The 26,318-nt window shown below is 37.8% G+C and overlaps 8 protein-coding genes across 14 annotated transcripts; 4 read left to right on the forward strand and 4 right to left on the reverse strand.

Annotated features, from left to right (window-relative positions):
* Positions 1-3: 3 nt before the first annotated feature.
* Positions 4-5,203, forward strand: Lamtor2 (Late endosomal/lysosomal adaptor, MAPK and MTOR activator 2). Of its 2 annotated transcripts, XM_065487113.1 has the most exons (4): positions 4-165; positions 282-444; positions 500-656; positions 4,520-5,203. In XM_065487113.1, exons 1-3 carry the CDS (start codon positions 98-100, stop codon positions 644-646), a joined length of 378 nt encoding a protein of 125 aa, XP_065343185.1. In that variant the 5' UTR covers positions 4-97; the 3' UTR covers positions 647-656; positions 4,520-5,203. The 2 variants fall into 2 exon arrangements, with proteins under 2 accessions (XP_065343185.1, XP_065343184.1); XM_065487112.1 differs by lacking the exon at positions 4,520-5,203 and having other exon boundaries at positions 500-689.
* Positions 843-3,314, reverse strand: LOC135941512 (sorting nexin-8-like). Of its 2 annotated transcripts, none has more exons than XM_065487110.1 (9): positions 3,148-3,314; positions 2,853-3,031; positions 2,679-2,796; positions 2,188-2,390; positions 1,989-2,110; positions 1,575-1,709; positions 1,300-1,516; positions 1,058-1,246; positions 843-999 (listed from the first exon to the last, which is right to left on the reverse strand). In XM_065487110.1, the coding sequence occupies exons 1-9, from the start codon at positions 3,161-3,163 to the stop codon at positions 925-927; spliced, it is 1,254 nt and encodes a 417-aa protein (XP_065343182.1). In that variant the 5' UTR covers positions 3,164-3,314; the 3' UTR covers positions 843-924. The 2 variants fall into 2 exon arrangements, with proteins under 2 accessions (XP_065343182.1, XP_065343181.1); XM_065487109.1 differs by having other exon boundaries at positions 2,853-3,088.
* Cds (CDP-diacylglycerol synthase) lies at positions 5,062-10,726 on the forward strand. Of its 2 annotated transcripts, XM_065487106.1 has the most exons (11): positions 5,062-5,203; positions 6,063-6,184; positions 6,237-6,333; positions 6,625-6,801; positions 6,935-6,943; positions 7,196-7,398; positions 7,889-8,045; positions 8,098-8,220; positions 8,276-8,401; positions 9,046-9,180; positions 9,245-10,726. In XM_065487106.1, exons 1-11 carry the CDS (start codon positions 5,117-5,119, stop codon positions 9,335-9,337), a joined length of 1,329 nt encoding a protein of 442 aa, XP_065343178.1. In that variant the 5' UTR covers positions 5,062-5,116; the 3' UTR covers positions 9,338-10,726. The 2 variants fall into 2 exon arrangements, with proteins under 2 accessions (XP_065343178.1, XP_065343179.1); XM_065487107.1 differs by lacking the exon at positions 6,935-6,943.
* Dera (deoxyribose-phosphate aldolase) lies at positions 10,714-13,059 on the reverse strand. The gene is made up of 8 exons (XM_065487111.1): positions 12,953-13,059; positions 12,429-12,491; positions 12,202-12,354; positions 11,942-12,139; positions 11,750-11,884; positions 11,544-11,699; positions 11,091-11,176; positions 10,714-11,028 (listed from the first exon to the last, which is right to left on the reverse strand). The coding sequence occupies exons 2-8, from the start codon at positions 12,433-12,435 to the stop codon at positions 10,819-10,821; spliced, it is 945 nt and encodes a 314-aa protein (XP_065343183.1). The 5' UTR covers positions 12,436-12,491; positions 12,953-13,059; the 3' UTR covers positions 10,714-10,818.
* A 246-nt stretch (positions 13,060-13,305) lies between these two features.
* On the forward strand, positions 13,306-18,989 carry LOC135938758 (uncharacterized). Of its 3 annotated transcripts, none has more exons than XM_065482672.1 (14): positions 13,315-13,499; positions 13,628-13,748; positions 13,930-14,054; positions 14,116-14,222; positions 14,282-14,444; positions 15,142-15,394; positions 15,447-15,562; positions 15,616-15,748; positions 15,799-16,015; positions 16,565-16,687; positions 16,740-16,877; positions 16,937-17,074; positions 17,133-17,219; positions 18,750-18,989. In XM_065482672.1, the coding sequence occupies exons 2-14, from the start codon at positions 13,666-13,668 to the stop codon at positions 18,909-18,911; spliced, it is 1,845 nt and encodes a 614-aa protein (XP_065338744.1). In that variant the 5' UTR covers positions 13,315-13,499; positions 13,628-13,665; the 3' UTR covers positions 18,912-18,989. The 3 variants fall into 3 exon arrangements, with proteins under 3 accessions (XP_065338745.1, XP_065338744.1, XP_065338746.1); XM_065482674.1 differs by having other exon boundaries at positions 15,808-16,015; XM_065482673.1 differs by lacking the exon at positions 13,628-13,748 and having other exon boundaries at positions 13,306-13,499.
* A 6-nt stretch (positions 18,990-18,995) lies between these two features.
* On the reverse strand, positions 18,996-21,637 carry LOC135938761 (uncharacterized). Its single transcript, XM_065482676.1, has 5 exons — positions 21,466-21,637; positions 19,940-20,128; positions 19,758-19,880; positions 19,454-19,702; positions 18,996-19,371 (listed from the first exon to the last, which is right to left on the reverse strand). The coding sequence occupies exons 1-5, from the start codon at positions 21,589-21,591 to the stop codon at positions 19,261-19,263; spliced, it is 798 nt and encodes a 265-aa protein (XP_065338748.1). The 5' UTR covers positions 21,592-21,637; the 3' UTR covers positions 18,996-19,260.
* A 1,110-nt stretch (positions 21,638-22,747) lies between these two features.
* Positions 22,748-23,779, forward strand: ATPsyndelta (ATP synthase, delta subunit). Its single transcript, XM_065482677.1, has 3 exons — positions 22,748-22,841; positions 23,094-23,231; positions 23,310-23,779. The coding sequence occupies exons 2-3, from the start codon at positions 23,100-23,102 to the stop codon at positions 23,673-23,675; spliced, it is 498 nt and encodes a 165-aa protein (XP_065338749.1). The 5' UTR covers positions 22,748-22,841; positions 23,094-23,099; the 3' UTR covers positions 23,676-23,779.
* park (parkin) lies at positions 23,771-26,309 on the reverse strand. Of its 2 annotated transcripts, none has more exons than XM_065482675.1 (8): positions 26,009-26,308; positions 25,787-25,952; positions 25,399-25,729; positions 25,054-25,252; positions 24,865-25,002; positions 24,691-24,810; positions 24,552-24,636; positions 23,771-24,013 (listed from the first exon to the last, which is right to left on the reverse strand). In XM_065482675.1, exons 1-8 carry the CDS (start codon positions 26,264-26,266, stop codon positions 23,904-23,906), a joined length of 1,407 nt encoding a protein of 468 aa, XP_065338747.1. In that variant the 5' UTR covers positions 26,267-26,308; the 3' UTR covers positions 23,771-23,903. The 2 variants fall into 2 exon arrangements, 1 of the variants encoding a protein (XP_065338747.1); XR_010574692.1 differs by having other exon boundaries at positions 23,959-24,013; positions 24,870-25,002; positions 26,009-26,309.
* Between the last annotated feature and the right edge of the window lie 9 nt (positions 26,310-26,318).

Raw genomic sequence — 26,318 nt, forward strand, 5'->3', positions numbered from 1 at the left:
ATCGTGGTTTAAAGTTAAAGAGACTTCCACAAGCGAAGTGTTCTTAAGCGGCTCTTTCACGTGAATTTTGCAGTTTGAGAGTGTTTTGTGAGCAATCATGTTGAAGCCAAAGGCACTGACACAAGTCCTCAGCCAAGCTAACACTGGAGGTGTTGAAAATACCCTGTAAGTAAAAATTATGGAAATTTTGTATATTATAATCACACCTTAAAAATAGAGCCCAGAAGATTGTTATAGATATTTTGTGGTTCAGTTTCATTAAAGTCTTAAAAATATTTCAGTCTCTTGAATCACGAAGGAGCACTCCTGGCGTACAGCGGCTATGGGGACAAAAATGCCAGGGTGACAGCCGCGATTGCTAGCAACGTTTGGTCGGCCTATGAGAAGAATGGAAAGTCAGCTTTCCTTGAAGATCCTCTTCAGTTGGTTATGATGGAGTGCATGGTAATTGACTTGGTTAAAATGTGGATAATCTAATTCAAATTCAATTTTCCCACAGGATGGCAAAGTGGCGATCACTCAGGTTGCAAATTTACTTTTGTGTCTCTACGCCAAAAACACAGTTCCCTTTGGACTTCTTAAGGCGAAGGCTGAGGCGATTGCAGAGTACCTTGATAGCCCTCTCAAACAGATTGCAGCATCCTGAATGTTTTAAGGTCTGGTGATTAATAATGTTTCTCTATCTTTCATTCGATACGTTTGATTTATCTAATTAAGATTTTATACTGAATTATTTTAAAGGCTATCAATAATATAATTATGTTCTGTCATGTACATATTATGCCTAGAAAAATAAAGATACGAATTATCCTAAACGTGGTGTTTAAACAAACACAATAATATATTCTGCTGAAAATATTTATTTTACAAAATTATTTTAGCTCATCTTTTAATCATAAAGCACTGGCATCAAAGACTTATAGTTCAGTCCGCAGTTTCTGAATTGCTTGGCAAGCACTGGAAGATTTTCTCCTGCATTCCTTTCCACACTTTTGACATCTGAAAATTTAAAACTCGCGTAATCTTTGGGACAGCTAATTAAAAAATGCAAAGGTACCTCACTGTGCCCAATTAATTGAACGGATATCAAGGAGTTGAATATTTCGGTGACAATTCCTAAATAAGTGTGCACTAGTTGCGTCTCCTGTGTCATGCAGTGCAAAGAAAATGCACTTCGCACTTCAACGTCGGCGATTATGCTTTCCTGTTCCATCATTCTTTTCTCCAAACGCTCCAGAGTTTCGGTCTGTCAAATTCGCCTATTATTTTATATATTTTGTTTTTGAAAGAGAAACTCACATCGGTTCCACTGATGGACTTTTGAATTTTCACTTTCTTGAAAGCCAGCATTTTAGCAAGCGCTCGTTGATGGTCTTGTGCGACTCCTTTCTCGTGACGCTCGCACAAAAGTTGATGAGCAGTCAGTACGTCAAAGAGCAAATTCAGTTTCTCCAGAACCTCGTCTTTCTGTACCGTTGCCTGATCACTTGCTTGAGCGTAGAGGTCGTTGAACTCGCTAGAAATTCAAAATTATATTACATAATTTATCTATTGACAAAAATTGTTTTCTTTACTTTGCCACTAATTTAAATCCCATTTTTGTCTCTTCCCAGATTTTGTTGCCTTTTGCCGCCCACTCCGAGGAATCTTGATTGTCGTTTGACATTTCCAACATCACGATTCCAATATCTGATAAATCTGAAGCGTATCTAAAAATTAAAAATATATATTTTATTCAATTGAATTTCCAATTTCCAGGGCACAAATTATCCAAATTATTCCATGAATCACCACAAATTCACAAATTTAAACTGTAATTTGATTATTGAAAATGTTGCGATGAAATTAATTTTGAAGGTTTTTTTATTTGTCACCAATTCAAAATGAATGGACTGAAAGAATAAGCGAGCGTAGCTTTTGGGCTTTGAAACGAAGTCGGAATTTTTAACCAAAGTATATTAAATTGCGGTGAATAAAATATTTCTTACTCTTGAGATCGCGCAACCATCCTCTCAGAAATTCTTTTCAGTTGCGAAATCCCAGCAAGTATCACCTGAATTTGATTTCGGCTGTTCGCTATCAGCGTAGGACTCACAGACTTGACTAGTTCCTAAAAAATAATTACTTAATTTTTAAATATGCTTTTAAACGATATTTGTATCTTAAATACTGTTTTCAAATACATACCTTTGATTTTGAGGCAATGCATGAAGTTGTAAACTCGTCTGGCATGCGCCTGAATATCTCCTGAATTTTGGCATGCACCTTCGGTCCCTCGAATGTGAGGAAAAAGCGCGTGGTCGCATCTGCACTCAGAATAGGGTGCTGAGCCACTATAGTTAGCCATCTCTTGAGAGCTTTCCGTCTCTCCTCAATGAACACCGTGTCAGCTGTAAAAATTATGCTTACACTGTGAATTGTTTTATTTTTCTCTCGATTGCTTTCGTATATATTTATTTTGAAACTGATAAAAATCACGCTGGCGCAATCAACGGCAACGCCTTCATTTTAGTGGAAAATTCTGCTAATTATTGTAGGCTTCTCCAAACCTCAAATCCAATAATTTAATTTAATTTCAGAGTATTTAGTTAAAATTATGCGAAAAATTATTAATTTTCAATATGAGAATCGATTACTTTATGGAATTCATCCGGTAAGATTGCAAATGCCGATTTTACCTCCGATTAACTTCTTTGGCGGAAGCCTTGGCACCAACCTGTACGGATATGTTGCGATCAAGAGCTCGTGAAACGAAACAAAGTCCGTGTATCGCCTCTCCACACAAGAATTGAATCTCTGATTGACAAATCAAAGTAAATTATTTAATTTAAACAGTAAAAAGTTATAAGTACTTTGCTCTTGACAAAGTATTCCTGGTGGCTGGTTAACACCCCCCATTTCTCCGGTGCCAAATCCATGTCGATGACATCATGCTCGAATAGCTTGTTATAGGTCAGTCCAATCATGTAATCAGCGGCGATTCCATTTTCCTTATTCCCTTCTGCTTCCTGCACATCGCCGCTTTCTGGGGCTGCAACAGCATTGTTCACTTGCAAACCGTACCATAAATTCCACCAAGCTGAAGCGCCTTAATGCAATTACATATAGACGTGACCTCAAACAGCACAGTTTTCTAATGTTACTTACCGAGTGCGGCTGCCATGTTGGTGATTGTGAAAAACTCCCACTATGAAATCAGTCCCCCACTGATGGGAAAATTATCTCGCTCGCCTCTTCTACAAATCGCCGCTCTGATAACGAGCCAGATTTAGATCTGCTGGATTGTCTACTTCCAAGCTGGCTTTTCTCTCCACTTGCACCACTCCTATCCTATTTTTGTTTACACATTTCCAGTGTGTGCTGAGAGAGAGAGAGATAGCTATAATTTTTCGAGTTCTTACCGTCCGCCTTGAATTAGTCCACGCGATATCAGGTGTCTCCGTGTGAAATAAAACATTCCGTTCTCGACTAATTCGCCATCCCAATCCTGGCGCCTTGGTCTTCTAGCAGGATCGAAATTTACAGCAACAAACGTTTTTTCTGTATTAAAAAAGAAGAAATTGATTTTTAAAAATAGTAATTATATACTTAAGTTAAATCAAAACAACTCAATTTGTTAAAAACTGGGATTTCATTTTGATTTACTATTACCTGGCCGATTTTCTTTCCACCTCAGCTTAAATTCTCTCGTAACAGAGAAAACCGAGTCGTAACCTTGTTGTAAATGTTCAAAGGCTTCGTTTAAATATTTCACAGCGAGGAAAGGAGAAGTACACTGGATAAGCCCTATTCGGTCGAATTCTGTAAATATATGTGTATTCAATAGGTATAGACTGGCGGAGGAAATATTGTTACGTTCTATAATGTTAAAGGGCTAAAAATAAAACTTGTCAAGCAACTTTACGGTTGGTTTCCCCTAGAATAATAACAAGCCTCACAACTGCATAAAGCCCTGTTATGCAAATGATGAAGAAACAAAATACTATTTCCATTTAACGTATTATTAAACTTGAATGAAAAAAAATATAGTTAATTTTTTAGGGGAAAATAAAAAAGTCGACCTTTGTGTCCTTTGATGAAATCCTGCAAGGCGACTAACGAGGATGCTGTGTCTGTGGCCGACATTCTTGATCTCCAGTGAACTTTCGCCCCACACTTGGTGGCCTCGTTTGCGATCATGTGACTGTCGGTGGAAACCCAAATCTCGCGAAACTCTGAAATGAAACATAAAAAATCCGAATAATTTATAATTTGAAAATACTTTTGGAGTGCTTCATTTTTTCCAACGCCAATGTCAACAGAGATCTGCCATTTATAGTGGCGAGATTTTTCAAAAGAATGCCCTTGCTTCCTCCGCGAGCCAAAATTAGGCCAGTCACGTTCAGCTTTCCCGGGCACAGAGCACCTGAGTCCACGGCATCGCCCATCAACAAGTTGAAAGCGACGGCCGGCCAGAAGAACAGGCAGAGAACGGCGAGGGCGGCAGAAAAATTCATTTATCTGTATTGCTTTTGATCAGGACTCTGGCGAACAAAAGAACTGGAGCACCATTCATCCAGATTCGGTCCCGCTCCCGCAGCAGCGGTGTGGCCCGACATGCGCCTTGCCGCCAGTCAATACAAACGAAAGATCCCTCCTCCCCTCGTCCCCCTCCTCCCGGTGCCCGGTGAACAGCTGGACGTGTTTACAGGTGAAAAACAGAGTGAGGTTTTAGTTGTGTCCGCGATTGCAGCAGTCGGCCGATCGTAGCAGCCGATCCGTCCGATCGATCGAGTCGATCAAGGTTGCGCCGACCTTAATTCGGCGCCGCGGGAAGGCTTCCTTGTCACTCACGGCTCGCACCGCTCGCGGTTTTTATTTTTACATTCTAGAAGCGACACATGCGCTGTATTACTGTCCAAGGGGTTGGTTGGCAGGAGCACTTAATAGTACATTTTGCTTGGCGACGAGCTGCAGCCGCGACTTCTAGTGCAGCAACTGCTTCCGTCGGCGCCGTCCCGACCGCTGGACATGTTCTGAACGTCCGCCGAACGACAAACGAGCTCCCGACTCGCTGTTCGCCGACGTCCAGGTGTCTTTGTTTTTGATCACCAGCGAGAGGTAAACAAGCACCAAAATGTCAGACCTCAGGCAGAGGAAGCCCGCCGAAAGTGGCGAAGTGTCGCCGGTCGACGAGAAGACCGCCTCCGCCGAAAACAGCCAGGTTCGGCCAAATTTTCGTCTTTTCATAGGTTGTCATTACTTTGGACACGTTGGGCCACGCCGCGTCGTGTCGGGGCCCATATTATTATTATTGTGCTCTCGTCTGGCGTTGTTGCCGTTTTGCGCACTTACGCTCAAACTCTTTTTTTATGTTGACCTTTTTGTCGGGTGACCATTCATCGTGCGCATCCAATCAAATGAATTATTCATGTTTACTTATTGCTGCAGTCTCAGCGCGACTTGCAAATAATAATAATTATTAGCACCATTTGGTGCTAGACACCTGCTGTATGTACTCGTTCTATTTGAGACTAGGATAAACAAGAGCCGAAAGAGAATTTTTATTTTTCGCAATATATTGATCGATCTTACAGTTTACACTGTGATTGGCTTCAGCCAACACAAAGATCTTCAGTCACCTGTTCGTTTTATTCAAATATTGAGTCGTGCCCTCCCTTATCGATCTCTTTTTCTCACGAGGTCTGGAAATAATCATGATAATGTGGGCTCCTCTTGTTGTAGAAAAAAATTCAATCGCATCAAAATAACCTTTTCAAGCACTTTCTTACTTCCTTGTTCCAACCTCTGCTTTGCGGTTTTTGTGGTTTGTCAGAGAGCGAGAATACTACTTATTATTATATTTAGTTCTACTGACTGATTCAAGAACTAATTTTATCATGAAATGCTCTATAAAGGATAGGTAGGTTATGAGGTTTCTCAACGTATTCGTGATGAAAATTATCGAATTATTAATTAAATTAGAAATTAGAAAAAATATAGACGGAGCACATCTGTTTTTTGGAATGACATTATCAGGAACAAACAATTGCTTAAGAAGGTTGAAATTTTTATTTCAACAGAAAGAAGATATCGACTCCGAAGATGATAAAGGTATCGAAGAAAATTTATCCACGACAATTCCGCAAGGAACCGACAAAACGCCCGAAGCGCTCGACAGCGCTCTACAGAATCTCTCACCCAGGTATGCCTCTGCGTCCATTGATTCAATTGAGACTGATTAAATTTTAACCCAGATGGCGGAATTGGGTGATCCGAGGTATTTTTACCTGGTTGATGATTTTTGGATTTTGCTTCCTAATTTATCTTGGACCTTACGCCCTCATGATCACGGTAAGCAACCTTTTTAGATTTAAAGAAGTGTAAAAACATGGTTAAATCAAGTCTCGCAATGCCTAGAAACAACTCAGATTGATAAACGGCTTCCTCCCATTAAAGGAAATGACATTAAAAATGATTATCTATTATTGGCTATCAATACACACATTTTAAGTTTAAATTTCTATTTATTTTCCCAACATTTTAATCATTAATATTTCTTTGAAATTATCTAAATTGTTCTTGATATTATCATGTTAAATTTAATATATATACACTTCATTAAATCTTTAACTCTCTTTCCAGACGTTGGTCGTTCAAGTTAAGTGTTTTGCTGAAATAATCAACATTGGATACTCCGTGTACCGAATCCATGGATTGCCCTGGTTCAGGTCGTTGTCATGGTACTTCCTTCTGTGTTCCAATTATTTCTTCTATGGGGAAAGTCTTGTTGACTACTTCGACATGGCCATCAACAAAACTGTGAGTTGAAATGATATTTCTCGACACGTGCGTGCCATGCCCAAATCTTTGCCTAAAATAACCTAACTGCACACATTAGCATTGCATGTTTTATTGATTTTGTGTGAAATATTTTAATTTGGGCAATGGACAGTCACCAATGGTAAGATTCTATATTGACACTTTTAATGTGCTTTGTAATTAATTTGAACAAAATTCGTTTCGATGTATTTTTGGCTGTTTACTTTTATCCTAATTATTTTACAGACGTGGCTAACTCGTCATATAATAATTTCAGAGTGTATGTATTTTTGCTTTTATTTTAACATAATTTGCTATAGCTAGTTTCGCTAGCAGTAAATTAGAAATTCGCTTCTGCCAGGCAAGAGGGATTAACTGTTTGTATCTCTTTCAGCACTTTTTCAAAGTTCTGGTCACATACCACCGCTTCTTCTCATTCTGCCTGTATATTGGAGGCTTCGTGTGGTTCGTGCTGTCTCTGGTCAAGAAATACTACATGAAGCAATTCTCGCTGTTTGCCTGGACGCACGTTGCTCTCCTCATTGTTGTCACGCAGAGCTATCTGATCATCCAGAACATCTTCAACGGGCTCATCTGGTAAGTTCAGTTGCAATTGGAAGCCTTTTGTTATAAGTTTGTCTAAAATTAATCGCGAAATATATACCTAATCCGCCACGCAGATGCAACCTGTTTTAGTTTGGTAGAATATTTTCTGCACTGATAGATAAAGAGAGTAAATAATAAAATATAATGAAAATAATAGCATTAATTTTATAATTAATATTGCAATTTATTCATTCATACATTGTGAAGTTTTGGAGGAGTAAAATTAAAATCCTACGTTATTTTCAAGCTCAGCGCTCTGGTTAGTCTTCTCTGACCTTCAAAATGAAAGATAGTTGCAGAAAATCCAGAATTTATGGTCATTGAAAACGATGATTGCATGAAACAATTTATTTCAAAGAGGAATTGAGCCCTTTTAATTTATTTCCTGCTCTGATTGTTCCCTGAGATTTAAGTCTTGTACAGATTTTTCAAAGTGTTAGACTTCTATTTCCGGCACCCTCACAGTTTTGTTCTCTTTCAGGTTTATTGTGCCAGTGTCAATGATTGTTTGCAATGATGTCATGGCCTACATGTTTGGGTTCTTCTTTGGCAAAACCCCACTTATCCAGCTGTCCCCAAAGAAGACGTGGGAAGGATTTATTGGAGGCGGGCTATCCACAGTTTTATTTGGACTAGGGGTAAGCAGTATTTGTGCAGACGCGCTTGACAACTAATTTATATGCCTTTCAGCTCTCGTACATCTTATGTCAGTACCCGTTCTTTGTGTGCCCAATCACATACAGCGAAGCTCTAGGAAGTACCACCATGGAATGCGAACCGTCGCAACTCTTCAGACCTCAGGAATATTCCCTTGTACGTTTGTTTATTTTCTGTCTTTCGGCCCATTTCATCAACTTCTTTTTTGCAGCTCGGGAAAACTTGGAATATTTACCCGTTCTTGCTGCATTCGTTATCTTTGTCAGTCTTCAGCAGCGTGATTGGACCCTTTGGAGGCTTCTTTGCCAGCGGATTTAAGAGGGCGTTTAAAATCAAAGTGCGTATACACCCAGGATTTGCACTATTTTCCTTTGATTTTTTTTTCTAATTTGGAAAAAACCTGCAGACCTGCAGAAATGTTTTTTTCAGACAGTAGATATTTAAGTATTTTTTCTTAAATATTTACTAAGTACTGTAAAATGTAGGTTAAAATCTTTCCTACCAATTTGATCACAATATTATTTTCTCTAGACATTTTTATTGCACATTTAGGCCATTGAAAATGTAGGATGATAAAATTTTGAAGTGGAACCTTTAAAAATATTTTAAATTTCCTAATTAGCTGCTTCAAATGTAAAAAAACACTTGATTTGAAAAGCTCTGGTAAAATTAAAACACATAATATGAGAAATTAATTTTACAACGCTGATTTAAAAATGAAAACCTTGTGCTAAATTGAAACCAAATATTCTAGAGCCTTTTTTTATTTTTAATTTTGCCATTAATTAAGTTTTTGGGGTTTCTTTCTGGAAGCTAATATTTAAAAAGAAATTTCCCTTGGATTTTTGTTGCTGGTAAATGATCAATTTTTATAATTTTACCGATAGAATTGTACATTAATGGGTTTCTCGTAAAAAAACACTGCATTTTCTTATCTTATGAAAGCCTGCATAATTTTAAATATAATATCCTTTCAAACAGGATTTTGGCGACATAATTCCTGGGCACGGTGGAATAATGGACAGGTTTGACTGTCAATATTTGATGGCTACTTTTGTGAATGTGTACATCTCAAGCTTTATTGCTACAACGTCACCACAAAAGCTGTTACAGCAAGTAAGTGTCCGCCAACTCAGTGGCTTAGAGCAGATAGTTATTCAGCAATTTTTGTCGTTTTCAGGTGCTCACCATGAAACCGGAACAGCAACTGCAGATGTTTTACACTCTGAAAGAGGCCTTGGAGAACAGAGGAATTTTGTCCCTTGGCAATTGAATTTCCACCAAATCCTAAAAATATGCATTTTAAAATCTTCAAAGTTGCTTGAGTTGCTCCTATTTTTGCTTGTCTATCATTTTTGTATGTATATTTTGTGTGATCTTAAACTCTAATGAATTATTAACTGTCTAAGCCACGTTGTGGAAATATTGTTATTTCCCTATAAACTTAGGTGGGTAACCAAGTTTGACTGCAGATTCATCAGGTTTATTCTACCAAAAACCTATTTCACCGTCTTTATTTCTGTCCATGATCTCAATCGGACATCGTTTAGAAAACAACCGAGTGCCACACTTGCCAAAAATTGTTAGCAACCCCTCCGTCAACTTTATTGTGATGCATGTTGGTGTAACTAATACATGTTTAGCCATACCATTCCATGCCAATCACCTCTGGATGATAGAGAGCAGCTGGCCACTGCATCTCCACGGTCAAGGTTTTGGCAGGTTCACACAACCGAAATCGTTGAAACAATTCAACACCTTGAACTCGAAAAGAAATTTTACCACAATAATGCTTTGGTCTAGCAACTGACACACTTTAAAGTCTCAATATATATGTCATATTTATACGTGTATTGCTGTTTCACACCTTTGCACATTACCTCCGATTAAGAATGTGCTGATTTCCAAGCTCTTTTGAATTGCATCCTTCGTAATTATGTTGCCAAATGTGGCATAGAGTTAATTATACCACACCGTCATTTAATGATAGAGTGCATGTGTTGAGAATAAAATCGTGCTACTGCATCAAATGTTTTCTGAAGAATATTTATAAGATCGCGAGAAACTTTGCGGCCTGTTAGCAACACTGCATGAGATTGGAAATAAAGGCAAGGTAATAAGAAGCTGTTGATCACAAAAATCCACATTGCTGTTGCATAGAGGAATTAAATCTTATATATGTTGTGTTGAGATATTGGCTCCTATGAAATTAGGAGATTAGTACACACTAGATTATAAAAATTCGTTGCGTAGAGATATTGTTTACTTATTGATTGGCAAACGAAGCTGTTCTGTTGTCGGGTCTGCAAGAACTAGTCTTTAAGATACGTTAAATATATATGCAGCAATATTGCAGTCTACCATTGTATCTCCATGCTCTATCTCTGAAACTCCGACTGGTAAAAATAACTCTGAAAATGTATACTTCCTGAATCCACGCAATCTTCATCACTTCCAACAAAGGAGGATGCATGACCAGCTCACAACTTATAATTATGCTAGATAATTATGTTTTCAAGGTTGCAAACTCATGGCCAAATTATTCCTTTGGTAGTTCAGATTTGGACTGCAATCTTAGTCCTAAAAATGATTGTTTTTATGCCTAACAAACTGCGGTATTTCCATGTGAATTAAATAAAATGAGTTGAGTGGAGTAATAAAATATATAATTGTCTCTTTCCCAACAAACCCTTCAAAAATTTATAAAAATATAATATGGCACATGTCATGTAAATGGGACTATCTAATTGAATATCACATTGCTGGAATCGGAATGAACGTTGGCTCCTTGTGGCCTGTGGCTAACTCGAGCAGCGACCTTTCAATGTTGCCCAACAATCCTGAAGCTCCGATGCGGAATAAATGGGGGTTCAGCCAATCCATGCCCAACTCCTCTCTTATCATGTTCATCCACACAACAGCATCATTGGCCGTTCGTAAGCCACCAGCAGGTTTTAGGCCAACCTGAAATAATGGAGATGTTGAAGATGCAAGAAGTGAGCATTGCAAGTCATGATTAGACTAACCTTTCGTCCAGTTATAGCGTAGTAGTCTCTGATGGCTCTGCACATGACAAGTCCGGAGGGCAATGTCGCGTTCACAGCTTCTTTTCCTGCAAATGTAAAAATTGATGGATAATTTTTCAAAGAAAATTCATTATTCCAAGCACAAAAAACTCATCTTAATACAATTGAATACCTTATGGAGAGTTCAAAATATTAAGTAAAATTATAAATAAAATTTTAGGTTAATTTAAAAAAAAAAATAATTCCCATTTTAAGACTTGGGAGACATGATTACCAAGACAGGTATACCAGCACGTACGTTAATTATTAAAAATTTACAGTTCCTCTATTGCATTCAACCCCTTTTAAATCAAAAATGAAGTTAAACAGTTTTCTCAATTTATTACCTTAATTAATGTGCTCATGAGAAGTCAAACTGACAACTGAATAATCAATATTTAATATAGAACAAACCTGTTGAAGTTTTGATAAAGTCTGAACCAGCAAACATGGTAACAATGGAAGCGTTGTAAATGTTTTCCAGCGTGCCAAGTTCGCCGACAGCAAGAATCGTTTTCAGGTGAGCTTCACCGCACGCCTTCTTCATCGCCATCGTATCCTTGTACAGCTCTAAAAGAAAAAGCTGGAAAATAGTTCTTAAAACATAAAATTGTGATTACGGCTCCAATTGCGGGAAATCACTAAGTGGCGTTCGACAACAATGTCTATTTCAGTGGCTCCAGCCTGCACAGCCAACTCGATTTCTCGAACTCGTGTTTCTAGCGGATACAGTCCACTTGGAAAGCCAGCAGCCACTTGAATGCATCACAGAGAATTGATACATCCATTATAATAGAAAGATTTTAATTTACCAGATGCAATTGGTAAATTGGATCCGATGGTGTCCATGGTATTTTTGGCATGTGGAACCATTGCAGGATACACACATACAGCCGCAGTGGTTATTTTTTTCTGGGAGTTGGTACCCAACAGGAGGTGCAAAATGTCTTGGCTGATCGGATTTTTTGCTTTGCGACACAGCCGTGCCACATTTGATTCACAATCATCGCCTTTAAGAAAGAAACAATGCAACGGTAATTCAGATTTTAAGATTCATCACGTAAATAAGTACCTCCAAGGGTTGTCAAATCAATGAATGTCACAGCGCGGAGCAACCAAGCTGCCAAGGCATCATCATTTTGCAACTTAAACTCTTGCAATGTTGCAGCACGTCTATTGACTGCCGCCTCGTTGATCCGGACATTGTGGTTCATAAACGACAATTCTAGAAAAAGTTCATTCAAAGACATACAATTAGTTCTAAAATTCTAAAATGAATTTTTCATGAATAATATGTACCTTCCATTTCTTATCTTGGAAAAAGTGAATTATTGTAATTAATTTGGCGAATTCGGCAAACACCTAAGAAGAAACACACATTAGAAATGAGAAATAAGAGAATATAAAAAATCAAATTCACAACTTTTAAGAAGTAAAAGATATTATGAGAATAATATGAGTGAATAATAATTTTGCAATAAAATTTAAATATTATTCAACTCTAAATTAATTTTAGGAGTTTTAGAACAGAAATCCATCCATACAACCAATAACATTTTACGAGAAACACGATTGCAGGCCATAACTGGCCATAACCGGCATAATATTATGTAAAATTTTCAAAATAATGTTGGATTAGGATTAGAGCGATTAGAGTTGGACAAGAGCCCTCACTGCCTAGAGAGAGTACATAGCTAGCCATAAGGAGAGTAGAGACTCTACTCTCCTTAGCTAGCCACTTCTTCTTCTTCTTCTTGGTCGTGTTTGATAAAAAATGAAGGGTTTTGGCTGCCTAAATGAAAAGTGAGATCATCAGAACTAACTTTAATAATTCAGATTTTGTTGTCTTTGTCTTCAGCCTTGCCTGCAGGAGGAGGAAGAGACCAGGACAGGGACAGAACCAGACAAGAGCACATGTGGGCGTGGCAAGGTTTTGACAGTGCTACCACACAGCACACATTATATTTTCAAATTTGTTCATTAAGTTTTAAAAATATTGTCAATTCAGCGTGTTTAAATTTATTCATTATGTTTACATGTTAGTTAATAGGTATTTAAAAATACATTTTTCTTGATTCAAGAAGTTAAAACTGCTTTCACTGAAATAAAGTTAAAACTATACAGATGGCAGCATTTATGTTACTGCCTGAATTAAACTAAAATTACATACCATCCAGTCTGATGTCGGGCTTGATAGTTGCGTCTTTCGCGGTGCCCGTTTTCGCATTTTTTCATTAGTTTTCGCAGTTCTAATTTTCCTTCCTAATCATCTCTGGCACTTTTAAGTTTTACAATGATTCAAGGCTTTTTCCGAAAAATTTCAAACTTTGTCTCTGGTACCCTAAACACAGATCACAATCGCAAGAGAAGGTATGACATGATTTGAAACTAGACAACTAGAGATAATAATGTGTGCGCTTTACATTTATTAATTGTGCGGTTGAGTTTTCCAAAAAATTAATCCAATCGGTTGCTCTAAATGAACCTCTCCTTAACAGTGTCAATCTAATGGTTGTGGAGTCGTAACCCAAAAAGCATGCCCAACAAGTCCCAATATAAATTAAAAGGAGCTTCAGAGTTTCTGAAGTTCCCAGACCTCGGCAAACCAACCAAATCTCGGTAATTTTTATCTTTGTATGTTCTTTCAAATAATTCAGTTTCAAGAGAATCGATATAGTGTCATTATTATATTTTCGCATGCAAAGTTTTATGCCAGTCGTGTGTCTACTTAAATTGTACTGCCCAGTTTTGATGTACATTTAGATACCCGACTTTCTATTTATAAAATTACATTTTCTAGGCACTCTGAAAGTGAGACTGATTTAGGACTACCACGGTACGATTATCACAGCAAGATGCGCAAGGTAGAACCCCAACCAGGTCCCTCAAGCGTCGAATCTGCTCCTGCTGCCGCTGCTGGTGCTGGTACTATGCGTACACTATTAATTTTGTAATGTATTTTCCAACTGTTTATCTTTGTTTCCAGCTGCTCCTCAGACACAGAGCAAGCCAAACACATTTAGCAGCAAGTGCTTCCAGGTCTTCAAACCTGCCCCTGAGAAGCGCAAGGAAAATTTGGCAGATGAGACTGATGTAAGGCGATAATTATTGTTTTCAAATAGCATCATTTGATTATTTGTCTACTGCTTCAGGTACAGATATTGCCTAACCCTGTTAGTGCTTCTGCAAAATGCAGTGCATTCTCTACTTACCAACAAAGACAACCTTTGACTAACAGACAACCACCTGAGGAGGAAGATATCAAAGTCCTGTCACAAAGAGAGGTCCAAAAGAGGCACACATTAGCTTCTGCAGGTAAAATCTTATGACTCTCTTTCTAGCTGATTTTTTACTAATACAATTTTGCTTGATTAATCCCAACGAAGTCATTATTGTGATAAATTGAAATGCTGGCCATTTTCCTCAAAACTAACAAACGTCTGAAATTTTGGAAAAGTATCTTAAGATTCAACGAAATTAATAATATACAACCTGAGGACCATCAGGATTCGATGGCAAAAAGTTTAAAACAAAATTCCTTTTTACTTTGACATAAGCAACCAGTCTTGGACCCTTTTGGTCGTATGGAATGAGCTGACGAAATAATAAGTTGTCCTTGGGAGAAGGCAATTTATTCACCAATAAAACTGTATCAATCATGTATGTTAAAAATAATGGATGATAGGGCAAAAATGATGAAAATGAAGTAATCACGCACAAAATGCGGAGCCACGATGCAGCACCACAATACCTTCAAGCGCGCGTCCTGCATTATTTCAAATTTCAATCATTGTCATAAAAGTTCATATTAAAATAAGATTTAAATACCACACTTTTATGCCAGTTAGCTAAATTTTCTTATTCATTTTTAACATCAAATGAAAACTTTTGATCAGCAAACGGCTTTGAATTTTACTCTTGATCTGAGATAATTATCAATTTTGTTATGCTTAAATTTTGTTAAACAGGGTTGAAATTTGCTACAATAATTGATATTTGTGATGAATTTTAGGCCCATCAGGCACCAATTGGTTGAGGCCTGCACAGAGCAGACCTCCTTTCTCCTATTCAAGAAAGGAAGCTTGCACAAGCACACCTAAGCGCTCTTGCTTCACAAACAGAAAGGTTTGTGTGGACAGTAAAACCATTCGGCGTGACACTCGGCAGGTCAGTTTGCGCAGCCTCCTTTACAACAATGAAGAGAAAACAGCATACCGACGTCTGATCATGCAAGCTGCCAATATGCCCTCCATGGTGCAGTTCAGGTTGGACATTCACATATTTGCAGTCTCTGATTCACATGTTCAATCCCATCAGAACCCCCATTTTCCTGGAGAAAAAGAAAATACCTCTGATTGACCTCACGCTGGATGAAAGAAATATCCTCCCTGATTTGACTTCCAAGTCTAAAGAAGTGAAGAAGCTGGAAATTCGTGAGTTGAATTTCAATCTAATGAGCATTCTTATCATACTTTTTGAATAACAGCCGCATTCAAGAAACCTGAGGTCATCACACTTGATGCTGAATTCAAGCCAAAAGCCCCAGTTGTGGCCAGAAATTCCTTTGGAGATTCTCTGAAGGACAAACCATTCATGAAAGAGGGCTTTGCTGAAGGAATGTGAGTTTGCTTCTCAAAAAACTTAAACTGAAATTTCATGTAACCTCCAGCTACGACAGGTACAGCGACAAACAGCAATTGCGCGCCAAGGACATTGAGCAAACCAAGAAGGACGTTCAGCTGCTTGAGGTTCATTCCCGTAGCGTGTTTGAATTCAACAGTGTTGCCAGAGCGCTGAAGCTAGCCACTCTCTTTGACATCGAAAAGGAAGAGGAGATCGAGGAAATTGAGGAGGAAAAGCTTCCTGAACTGCCTGATGAGGCTTATGTAAGAATATTTTTACACTTTATAGATTTTAGCTGTCATTATGTAAAAAATCTGACACTGCGTCTTTAATCAGTTTTTTTAATGCAAAAAATATGCTTCATTCGGATTTGTTTATGAAAATCTGATTTTTATGGCAATCTTTCTAGCTTATTTTAAAGTAGTCAGATTGTTAACTTTATTGAAGTTATTGGGAAGATTTTACAGCTAAATAGTAATTTACAAGTCGTTCGTGATGTGGTGATTCAGTCGATCAATACCTTTTTGAACTCCTTAGAAATTCTTCCAAATAATCTTGCCAACAGTTATTTGTCGTAATCGATTTTAATAGCAAAAATCTTGATTCTGACCATATTTTTACGAATCCAGGGGGACATCAGCTTTAAAATCTCAGAAACTTCATGATCTAAAAATGTGAATTCGGCTTAAGTATTACCAGTGGCAAATAAGTTAGCTTTACTTTCTTTACAATGCGACTTAGTCTTGATTGGTCAATTCACCACGGCATGAATGAAGAGAGACCGCATTATTTTAATCAATTTTTATGCACAGATTATTGTGGACAAGGCGCTTTATCCGAGACCCCCACAAGAAGTCCTTGTGTCCGGATTTAATGCAGACATCACACGCAAGGACATCAGCACCTTGGCTGACCGCAACTGGCTCAATGATGAGGCAAGTCCTCTAAATTAATTCCTAATGTTTTTAACACTGAATTCATGCACAGGTCATTAACTTCTACATGGAACTCATCAGAGAGCGTGGAAACTTGGACAACTTCCCTAAAGTGCACACCTTCAACACTTTCTTCTATCCTAGATTGCGACAGACTGGCTATTCAGCCTTGAAGAGGTGGACCAAAAAGGTGCTATATTTAATTTTTTCTTGCGTTTTTAACACTGACCAATAAATTATAACTTTCAGGTGGACATTTTTGCGCAAGATCTCATTGTGATTCCGATCCACTTGGGCGTTCACTGGTGCATGTCTATTCTGGATATGAAAAACAAACACGCACACTACTTTGACAGCATGCTGACATCCAATCCATCTGTTTTGACGGTGAGACTTCTGGATAAAAGGTCATGCAACGAAATTTATTTCCATTTCGTCGTTTCAGCTGCTAATGAAATATTTAGAGGAGGAAAGCGTGGACAAGAAAAAAGTGCCTTATGATACAAGCAAGTGGAAGCTGATTCAAGAAAAGGTCAGTGCAATTATTTTAGATTATTCTTGTAGGTTAACTGAAACTATTCAATGGCTGACCAGGAACAATATAACAATTATTTGATTTGACACGAAGTTTTATCTCTTAATTTGTGTTTTAAGTGCTGATGAGCAGATGAACCCTTTTCAGTTTTGTATGGTTTTATGTTAAATTATTTAAAGATTTGCAAAATTGGCTAAATGTTTCATAATTTATTAAAAATACTGCGTGATTTTTTTGGAAATGCGGCTTCATGAAACTATACTTGTTTGAACACATTTATTGATGGGTGAGAATCTATTCTTAGATTAAAATCATTAAAAATAACATATTACCAAAATGGGGTTACTTCTGAATGACTAACCAAAGATGTTTGGAAGCTCAATCTATTTCTGATGTTCTTGACGTTAAGTTTTCGATATATCTAGAAAAATCAAACTAGGAGACAAAAATGAGAAATTAATTTTAAAATTCTTGTACTTGGTCCCCTGCTGCAGTCATCTAAAAAAATGACCATACCTTGAACTACTTTTGGTGTTCCTGGCCCAAATCAACAAGAACTAATTTTCCATAAGTTAAAACACGCATTGAATTTTTCTGTCACGTCAAAGTGAGAACTAAATTTAGAATGAAAAATTTCCTAAGCTATTAATTTAAAAAACATGTATCTAAAAATCTAAATGTTATAACTTCTGCTCTACCTGCTCCTTTTGAGCTCCATGATATTCGCCCACACTGTCAAATTTGACATTTACACATAATGAGTGTGCTATATATATGCACACTAAAAGTAATTCTCACCATTAGGTTGGAAAATCAGATCTCAGTCGAGACTGAAAATTTTCCTCTCGCCCCGAATCGGTTTAGGGCTTCAATCTCATGGTGGGAAGATTTTTTAAACTCTTGTAATTCAACTTTTGATCACGCGTTGAGATGTATTGTTATTTTATTTTTAATTTGTCAATGTAAGCCCACAATATGCATAGTGGAACCGATTATTATATAATAAGTCAGTTCCTAGCACGATCCTTGTAAAATGATCCTGCCTTTGATAAAAAAACAAAGTCCAATATTTTACCCAACATTATGATGCATTGTGACGCAAAAATGGGTTAAATGTTTTTTGTTTGATCCTTGGTTTTGAGGGCTGCTGCACTATTGACGTTTCCCCTCTAGGCCAACCAAAACTTCTATTGTGTTGTTCTATCATTCATCCTTGATCGGTATCAAAGGAAGAAAAATTTTAGGCCATTGAAACATCACATTTTGGCGCTTTGTTTGGACACGTGCTGCGTTTCACAAAGAGCTCACAAGATTCTATGACCTACTGTATAAAAATTTATAATTTTTAGCAAGAAGTTAGTAAAAGAGCATATTATAAAGAATAATCATAAAAAATTCGTGTCCTGTTTAAATAATTTTCGCAAAATATCTTATTTAAGAAGCGATCAATGTGTTAGTTGCATTATCTGTGCCACCGTGTTAAAATTTTGTTACATAATAATGTTGCTATTTATTTTTGGTTCGCAGGAAATCCCAGTGCAACACAACGGCTACGACTGCGGCGTGTTCGCGTGCATGTTTGCCGAGGCTGGTTCTCGAAGAGGGAAATTCCTTTTCACGCAAGATGACATGCCAGATTTGCGGAAGAGGATGGTGTATGAAATTTTGACCAAGAAACTGCTAACCTAATTACTGTAAGTAATTCTGAAGGGTGATTGAAGGAAAGTTGTTTGGTCCTTTTATCTGATAATAAATTCTCTAACTAGAGTTCAATGTTTATTTTATATCCTGTACTAAAATGTTCGCGCCTGTAACTAGCCTCAGATTACTTCTAATAACTCGCTTGGTCAAAGTTAATTTGAGTGGCAAAGTCGAAGTGTCAAGCTCTGCTTTCGTTAGTTTATTTTGTATAAAACAGAGGCAAATAAAGTGTGTATATTGAAAATATTATGAAATAAAATCAATTATTTTGAATGATCAAACAGTAAAACTTTAATTCAATTAATTTATTTTCACAATACTTCTAAATGGTCATTTTTTACAACTTCTTAGCAGTGTAAAGGCCCCAAACGTGCTCATTCCTGCTGACCCAGCCAAGCTTCTTGGTCCACCCGTTTTCCAGATCGTTGTAATCCTTCTGGGAAAATTCCTGTAACAATTACATAATTTAAGATCAAATTACACCAGCACTTAAAAAATGTTTTTGGGGAAAATTCTAACTATTCACTTACAGTTATGAAAGAGTCCTTAATGCTGCTCAAGAGTTCGAGCTCCCTTTTCATGACGGCTACGAATTCCTTAGTGTTGTCCACTGCCTCCACTTCCTTCCATCCAGCCTCCTCCAGCAGTTTTCCGTACTGAGGAACGGTGAGCAGGCGGTAGCCTCGGCCAGCCACGTAATCTTCAAACTCCTGGCCGCACTGTTCCTGTCCCCTTGCATAGTCGGTGATGAGAAGCTGTCCTCCAGGCTTGACCCAGCTCTGTATTCGAATTTGCAATAATTATTACTGCCAACAGTTAGACAAGTTTTCTCACAAGTAATTTCGCGAACAGCTCTTCCTTGTTGCCAATGTGGAGGATGGCGTCTCGGCTGTAGACAGCGTCAAATGACTCGGCAGGAAGATTGACTTTCAAAACGTCAGCGACTTGGAAATCGACCTGTAGTTGTGATTCATTCGGATTATTTGCATGACAGGTTCGTCATTGCTGCAAATTACCAGTCTCTTGACAGGCTCGTCCAGCTCTCCTTGGTACTGTTGGGCTTTGTTGATCATGTTTCGGGACAAATCAAGGCCAAGAACTTGAACACCGTAGGTTTTGGCCAGGTAGAAGGCGCTTCCACCAATTCCGCATCCAACATCCAGCACGCGCTGTCCAGGCTGCAGATTCATCTTCTTCGTGAGGTCCTGCAATTTTTTTTTAAATACTTATACTTTTTGGATCTTAAGCAGCAGATCTGGAACGATTAGGCGTTTTTCTTATCTTTTAATGAATAACCATCCAACTGGATGGTATTAAAAAGTCGAATTGTTTTGCAGTTTGGCAAAATACCCGTTACGTAATGGTTCAAGGGAATTGACATAATTTGAAGAAAAAACCGGCTTGATTAAAAACCTCCTTTTTAATTTTTCTTTCCTACAGTTGCGGCTTCGCTCAGTAGTGCCTTTTTTGTATTTTTTTAATTAAACTCAAACTTGTTAGGGAATGCATTCTTGAGCGATAATAACCAATTTGGGAAATTACAAAATCTTCTGATCAAATCCAAGAAGAACTGGAGTGGACCGGAAAATATTGAATTTTTCTTTTGATGCCCTAAAGTTTAGATGATGAGGGTTCAATGCTCTAAACAATGTCTAAGAGAAAAATAAATCATGTTTCAGTTCATTCAAGCGCAAAGGAATTGTTACATTTCACAATTTCTCACATTGGTTTAGTGTTGGGTTGGAGCTAATTCAAATTAATTGTATTGAAAAGAATTCCATAATTCTATAGCAGTGTCTAAATATTTTGATAAATTTTGATTTATTCAAAATAATTAGAAAATGACAAGAAATTCCTGAAATCAAAAACATATTTTTGAAGATTAAAATAAATTTGAGTTTACAAAATTATAAAATATATATAAAAAATAAAATTTCTGGTTCGTGTTGCATAATATATGAATGCCTCCTCTAGTGATTGCAAGTCAATTTCAAATTAATATTTATTTTAAAAATTCTATTCCGATGAGGGTGATAGGGGTGTTAATTTTCATAATCATCTTGTAACGTCGATAAGTTAAATGTTGGCTCAAGGCTAGGTTTAACACGTAATTATTCAAAGAGAGAATAATTTGTTTTCATTTTTTTAATATTACTTTTGGCAATAAACAGGCAATGGATAGTATTTATTTTACTTATTTGTTATTCAACTTTAAATAAGCAAAAAAGGTAACGCAACTGAAATCTAATCCAAAGTAAATCCAATGAAGCTCTTTAGGGTTCACTGCGGTCATCCAATTCCCAAAACAATAATAATACAAAAAAAATGAAAATAAATTATTCTCTCTTGGAATAAAATTTCGTGTTAAACCTAGTCTCGAGCCAATTAAACTTTATAACTTTACAATCTCTCTTATTAAAGTTTAATGTTATTTACATTTTAATAGAAAACGGAGAAATTTTCACTATATTCTAGCTAAACCAATTGAGGTTGAGGGAGAGCAGGAATTCAAAGCAAAATTTCCTAGCAAACAAATTTTTACCTTGGTGGTGCCTTCGCCTCCAGTGCTGACATAGGTTCGTCCGAAAATTTTCTCATAGCGGGAAATGCTATGGTCACTGTACTGGTGAGCGTCGAGGAACTCCTGGGAAGCGTTGCGGTCACCCATTTTTCTCGTGTTGTCGTCTCCGCAGTGTTGTGAAGAGAAGACAGGAAAATGTGTTCCTCTAACTTTTATACTAGTTTTTAGGCCCGCCCATTGCGGACAAGCCCTTTATCTTTCTCGCGTGATATCGTTACCCCAAGAGAATATATCCTGACTAGTAATCTTTGAACTCTGATGGTGTGATTTCTGATATACATAATAGTGCAAAAAATTATCACTTTCTGGTGAACTCTTTTGTCTGAAACTCAAAGTTTAGCAACTCCATACACACTTCTCGAAATATATATGCATTTTTACCCCAGAGCTCCAGAGGAGTGGTTCATAATAAAATTCAGTCGCGAAATAAGCAGGTTTGAAAATAATTCACGCGTGAATGTTGCTGATCAAATTATCCTAAAATGCGAAAGAAGTCATCACATTAATTTATTTTTTTTATTTAATTGGCAGCTTTAGTGCAAATATTGTCGAAAGTTCAATTATAATTTTTTGTGAAACCACGCAGATAATAAGCTATCAATATATTATAATTAAGTTGTTTTTAAATTCAAATATGATTTTTGTCATTGATAATTTTTTTCACTGTCATGGGTCATACACAAAAATGCATAAACTGTTGAATATTGTTTGACTCAATTGATTATTAAATCGGTAAAACCATTTATATCAGACAGATTGTAAATTTTTATAAAAGATTTAATTAACATAATATGTACATAGTTAATTTCGTTTAATTAAAAAGCGTGTTGGTTGCGAGGAATGTTATTAATTGTTAAAATTATACTTTTATCTTTGTGAGAAAGAAAATGAAGTTCATGTTCTTCGTGATGGTCTTTTCTGCGATTTCCTTGCTTTTAGATGATGTTGTGATATTTGATCTTGAGGTGTTTGACAGAATGAGCATCAGCATCTTTGCCACTGCACTACATAAGAGCTAAAACCGCGGTCCGCGATTCGCAGAACACTGACAGCAAAAAATAATAGTCGTTATACCCGTTATACCACTCGATCTTGATCAGAGAGCAAAAAGTGATCAATTGTGAATGTGGGAAGTGGAAATTTAAAAAATTAACGAGATATCCGAGACACAGTAATTAAATGCGTGAGCAGTGAGCATGGTTATTGTGCTTTGCCGCTAGAATTAATTTTTAAACATTCAAATTTTCTCCCGCCACAGAGCTACGTCAGAGTCTCCTGTCGTGGAAAACCTAAAGTGAGTCTTGCTTTTGCTCTGCTTAGGAGGACATTGATTTCTTGTAAGTTTTCTTGTGTTTTTCACTCAATTTCGCTATGAATTACCATGTTCTTGATAGAATTTGAGACCGACATTGCAACTAGACACCTCAATAAAAATTTAAACGTGTTAATTTACTTGATTTGCGCGCTAGTAAATCTTGAAACTGCTTTTTCTCCTGGCCCACTAGAATTAAATCATTTTTATCGGTGTCAAAAAACTAAATATTGTACCCGTTTTTCACTATATTAACTGGATTTTTGTGCCTCTTCAGCACACAATGGCAGTGATTGGCCGATCTGTTCGCTCCGCTCTGCGCCTCTTGGCCTCCAGACCACTCACCAAGAATGCCATAAGCCGGGGCTACGCAGAGGGCAACGAGATGGCCTTCACCTTCGCCGCCCCCAACCAGGTGAGCCTCTGACCGTAGCTAACTTCAGTCAAATTATTCTTCCAATAAATCGATTCTGACGATGAACTCTGCTTTAAGGTGTTTTACAACGCTGCCAACGTAAGGCAGGTCGATGTCCCATCCTTCAGCGGCAGCTTTGGTATCCTTCCCAAGCACGTACCAACCCTGGCTGTCCTGAAGCCTGGCGTGGTCACTGTCCTCGAGGCCGACGGCAGCCCCAAGCGCTTTTTTGTTTCCAGCGGCTCTGTCACCATCAATGAGGATTCCAGTGTGCAGGTCCTGGCCGAAGAGGCCGTCCCAGTCGAGCACCTGGATGCTTCCGCTGCCAGGGATGCCCTGAGCAAGGCCCAGAGCGCTCTCAGCTCTGCCTCTGGTGAAGCTGCCAAGGCCGAGGCACAGATTGCCATTGAGGTTGCTGAGGCTGTCGTGAAGGCGTGCGAGTAAATTTGTGTTACGAGTAGAAGAAAACTGTTGTTGTTCACACATTCATTCTGTTTTAGATGAAAATGAAATTAATTTGTAAATAAAACACTTCTCCATATATTAAATTCACAATATTTTATTGAAGCTGATCTCATCAGAATGATATAACAATCATTATTAAAGTATTCAAAACCATCACAATAATTATAACAGCTGAGTTACATTTAAAAATCTAAAATAAAAAAGTTATCAGCCGAACCAGTGGCTTCCCATGCAGTCCCGTGACCAAGGGGTTTGGCACACCCAGCACCAGTGGAATCCGCACTGAGGTCTTGTGCAAATCATGTGCATACAGCCTCCTGTAAAATAGTTTTAATTATTTATTGAGGCTCTAAATTTTAAATGGTTGAATTTTTCTGGGATTAATTGAAATCGTGTAGTACCCAAAGAGTTAAGAGGAATCACCAAGGTAAAATTTTCAACTTGAAGGATTTTGCGAGTTGAAGTCAAAAATCCAAACGGCATTATTTAACATGGAATATGTTTTGATATCAAATTGTGCATCCTGTTTTTGCTCAAACGTAATTATTGTTTACAGGCAGGCGCTACTTGACAAAACAAACCAATCAATAAATCGTTTTTGACTTTTTGGAAAATTCCTTAGATTGAAGGCCTATCCGGGCCTATCAAAAAATTGGCTAAAATTGCGTATCAGGGGATCAGAATTATAATTACCACATTTTAGAGACCGCTACCAGGTCATATAGTTCCATTATTTTCAGAAATAAATAAAATCAATTTACTTTTTTCAACTTGTAATTTTTCCAGAAGAAATTCACAAAAATTAATTTCACAATACTCATCTTGAGTTAAATTTGAGAATAAAATAACACTCACCATCTCTTTCTGTTGGAGTTCTGCATTTGGGACATGGCTTAGTTGTAACCTTGATCGCCACCTTGCTTGCTTCATCCCATCGAGCCTGGATTTTTGAAAAATAATTACTGAACAATTTTATAATTTATATATACTTTACCTGAGCTGCTCTGCCAGGGTCAACACTGTAACTGGGCTGCTCAAGGGCTGTTGCGCCAATTTCCACGTCTTGGCATTCGCCAATGTGGTACCCTTGCAGACAATTTTTGCAGAACACAAACTAAAGCAATTTGAGAATGTATTTATTCTCTGGCTCTGTTAATGGAGACTGTACCCCACATCCATTGACACAAGCAACTTTGGTGCAGCCTCCATCAACCAAGATTCCCATCCCACAGCCAGGTTGCGGGCACAGAACACCTCCGGCTTGAAGGACAAACTCCTCAGCACCAAAACGCTGGTATTGCGCATACTGTAATTCAAAATGTACACTTTGGTTTTTCAAATAAATGTAGAAACGCACCTCATCCTCACTAAGAAGTCTGAAATGATGCGTTTCTTCAATAAACGAATTATCACATCCTGCTGGACAGGGAAGTGTGTAGCCCAGCCTTTGGTCACTGTGGAAGCGCCTCTCTCGCAAACGGGAACTGCAGTACTGCCGAAAACAGTCAAGACAAGTTACATGTCCTTCGCTGCACGGGAACACAAGAACGGTGTTGCTGAAATTTGAACAAAATTCCAAATTAATACAAACGGAAAATAAATTTTTGCAATGCAGTACTGATCAATGTAAAAGATTTTGTATAAATTAATCTGCCATTGAAACGAATATTTATTTAAATAATTACTCTTATCAAAAATCTACCTGACGTCAGTGCAGGCCAAGCAGGGAACTTCCTTGATATTACTTTTTATCAAATATAAAGCCACAGCCTCATCCTCTTCTCCTTGTGAAATATGATCAGCACATCGGAAGTAGAACTGACAAAACCTAAGTTGGCCATTGCACTGCGGTGACTCGCAGTGGCCCTCGACTCGATCGGGCGTGAGAACATCTTCCCAGCAGCAAGGATCTCTGGCCACTGTGACGGCACCACTTTTGCAGTGGCCACATCTCACTCTCAATTTCCCAGCTTTCATGCCATGACACGACGATCCACAATATACGTAAAAATGAGCCTTGTTTTTCTCGTTCACTGCAGCACCATTGTTATTTTTTTTAGTTAAACCAGGTAGATTAATTTAGAAATTACCAGTCTTGTTATCTTCTCTCTCTTGGAGGGTTAGCTGCAAATCAACTAGAGTTTCGCACATAGGCATAGACCCTTCTGATGGGCTGCCAGCTGACGACATCGACAGAATTCCAATAGGTTTAGATCTGACAGCATGAAGGATGCTCTGGTCTCCCAAGTCGCAGTCCTGTAATAAAAATTTTGTAGCTTTGTTCTGAACGCAATTTGATGTCAAAGTTTTACTGCAATGATTGTCGTGTCAAGCAGCTCTTTGCCCGCAAAAATGATTTTGACTTCTTGTGGTTGCATGCCCAATTTCGGTGCGACTAGCTCTTTCACATTTTTTATGTCCATTTTTGGGTCTAAATCGACGTTGACGGACTTGCCTGTGTTGGTTTTTATGTAGATGTTGAGAGTATTTTTAATACTCTGCGTTCCTGAACTAAACATATTAAGAATTCTATCTAAAATACTCCTGAAAAACGTAAAAATAAAGCTCATTGCGCCTCTTTCAAGAAAATTTAAAAACAGACGAGGAGGGCGTGGCTGCTAC

Source organism: Cloeon dipterum, chromosome 3 (genome assembly GCF_949628265.1).
Source record: "Cloeon dipterum chromosome 3, ieCloDipt1.1, whole genome shotgun sequence".
Taxonomy (NCBI): Eukaryota; Metazoa; Arthropoda; class Insecta; order Ephemeroptera; family Baetidae; genus Cloeon; species Cloeon dipterum.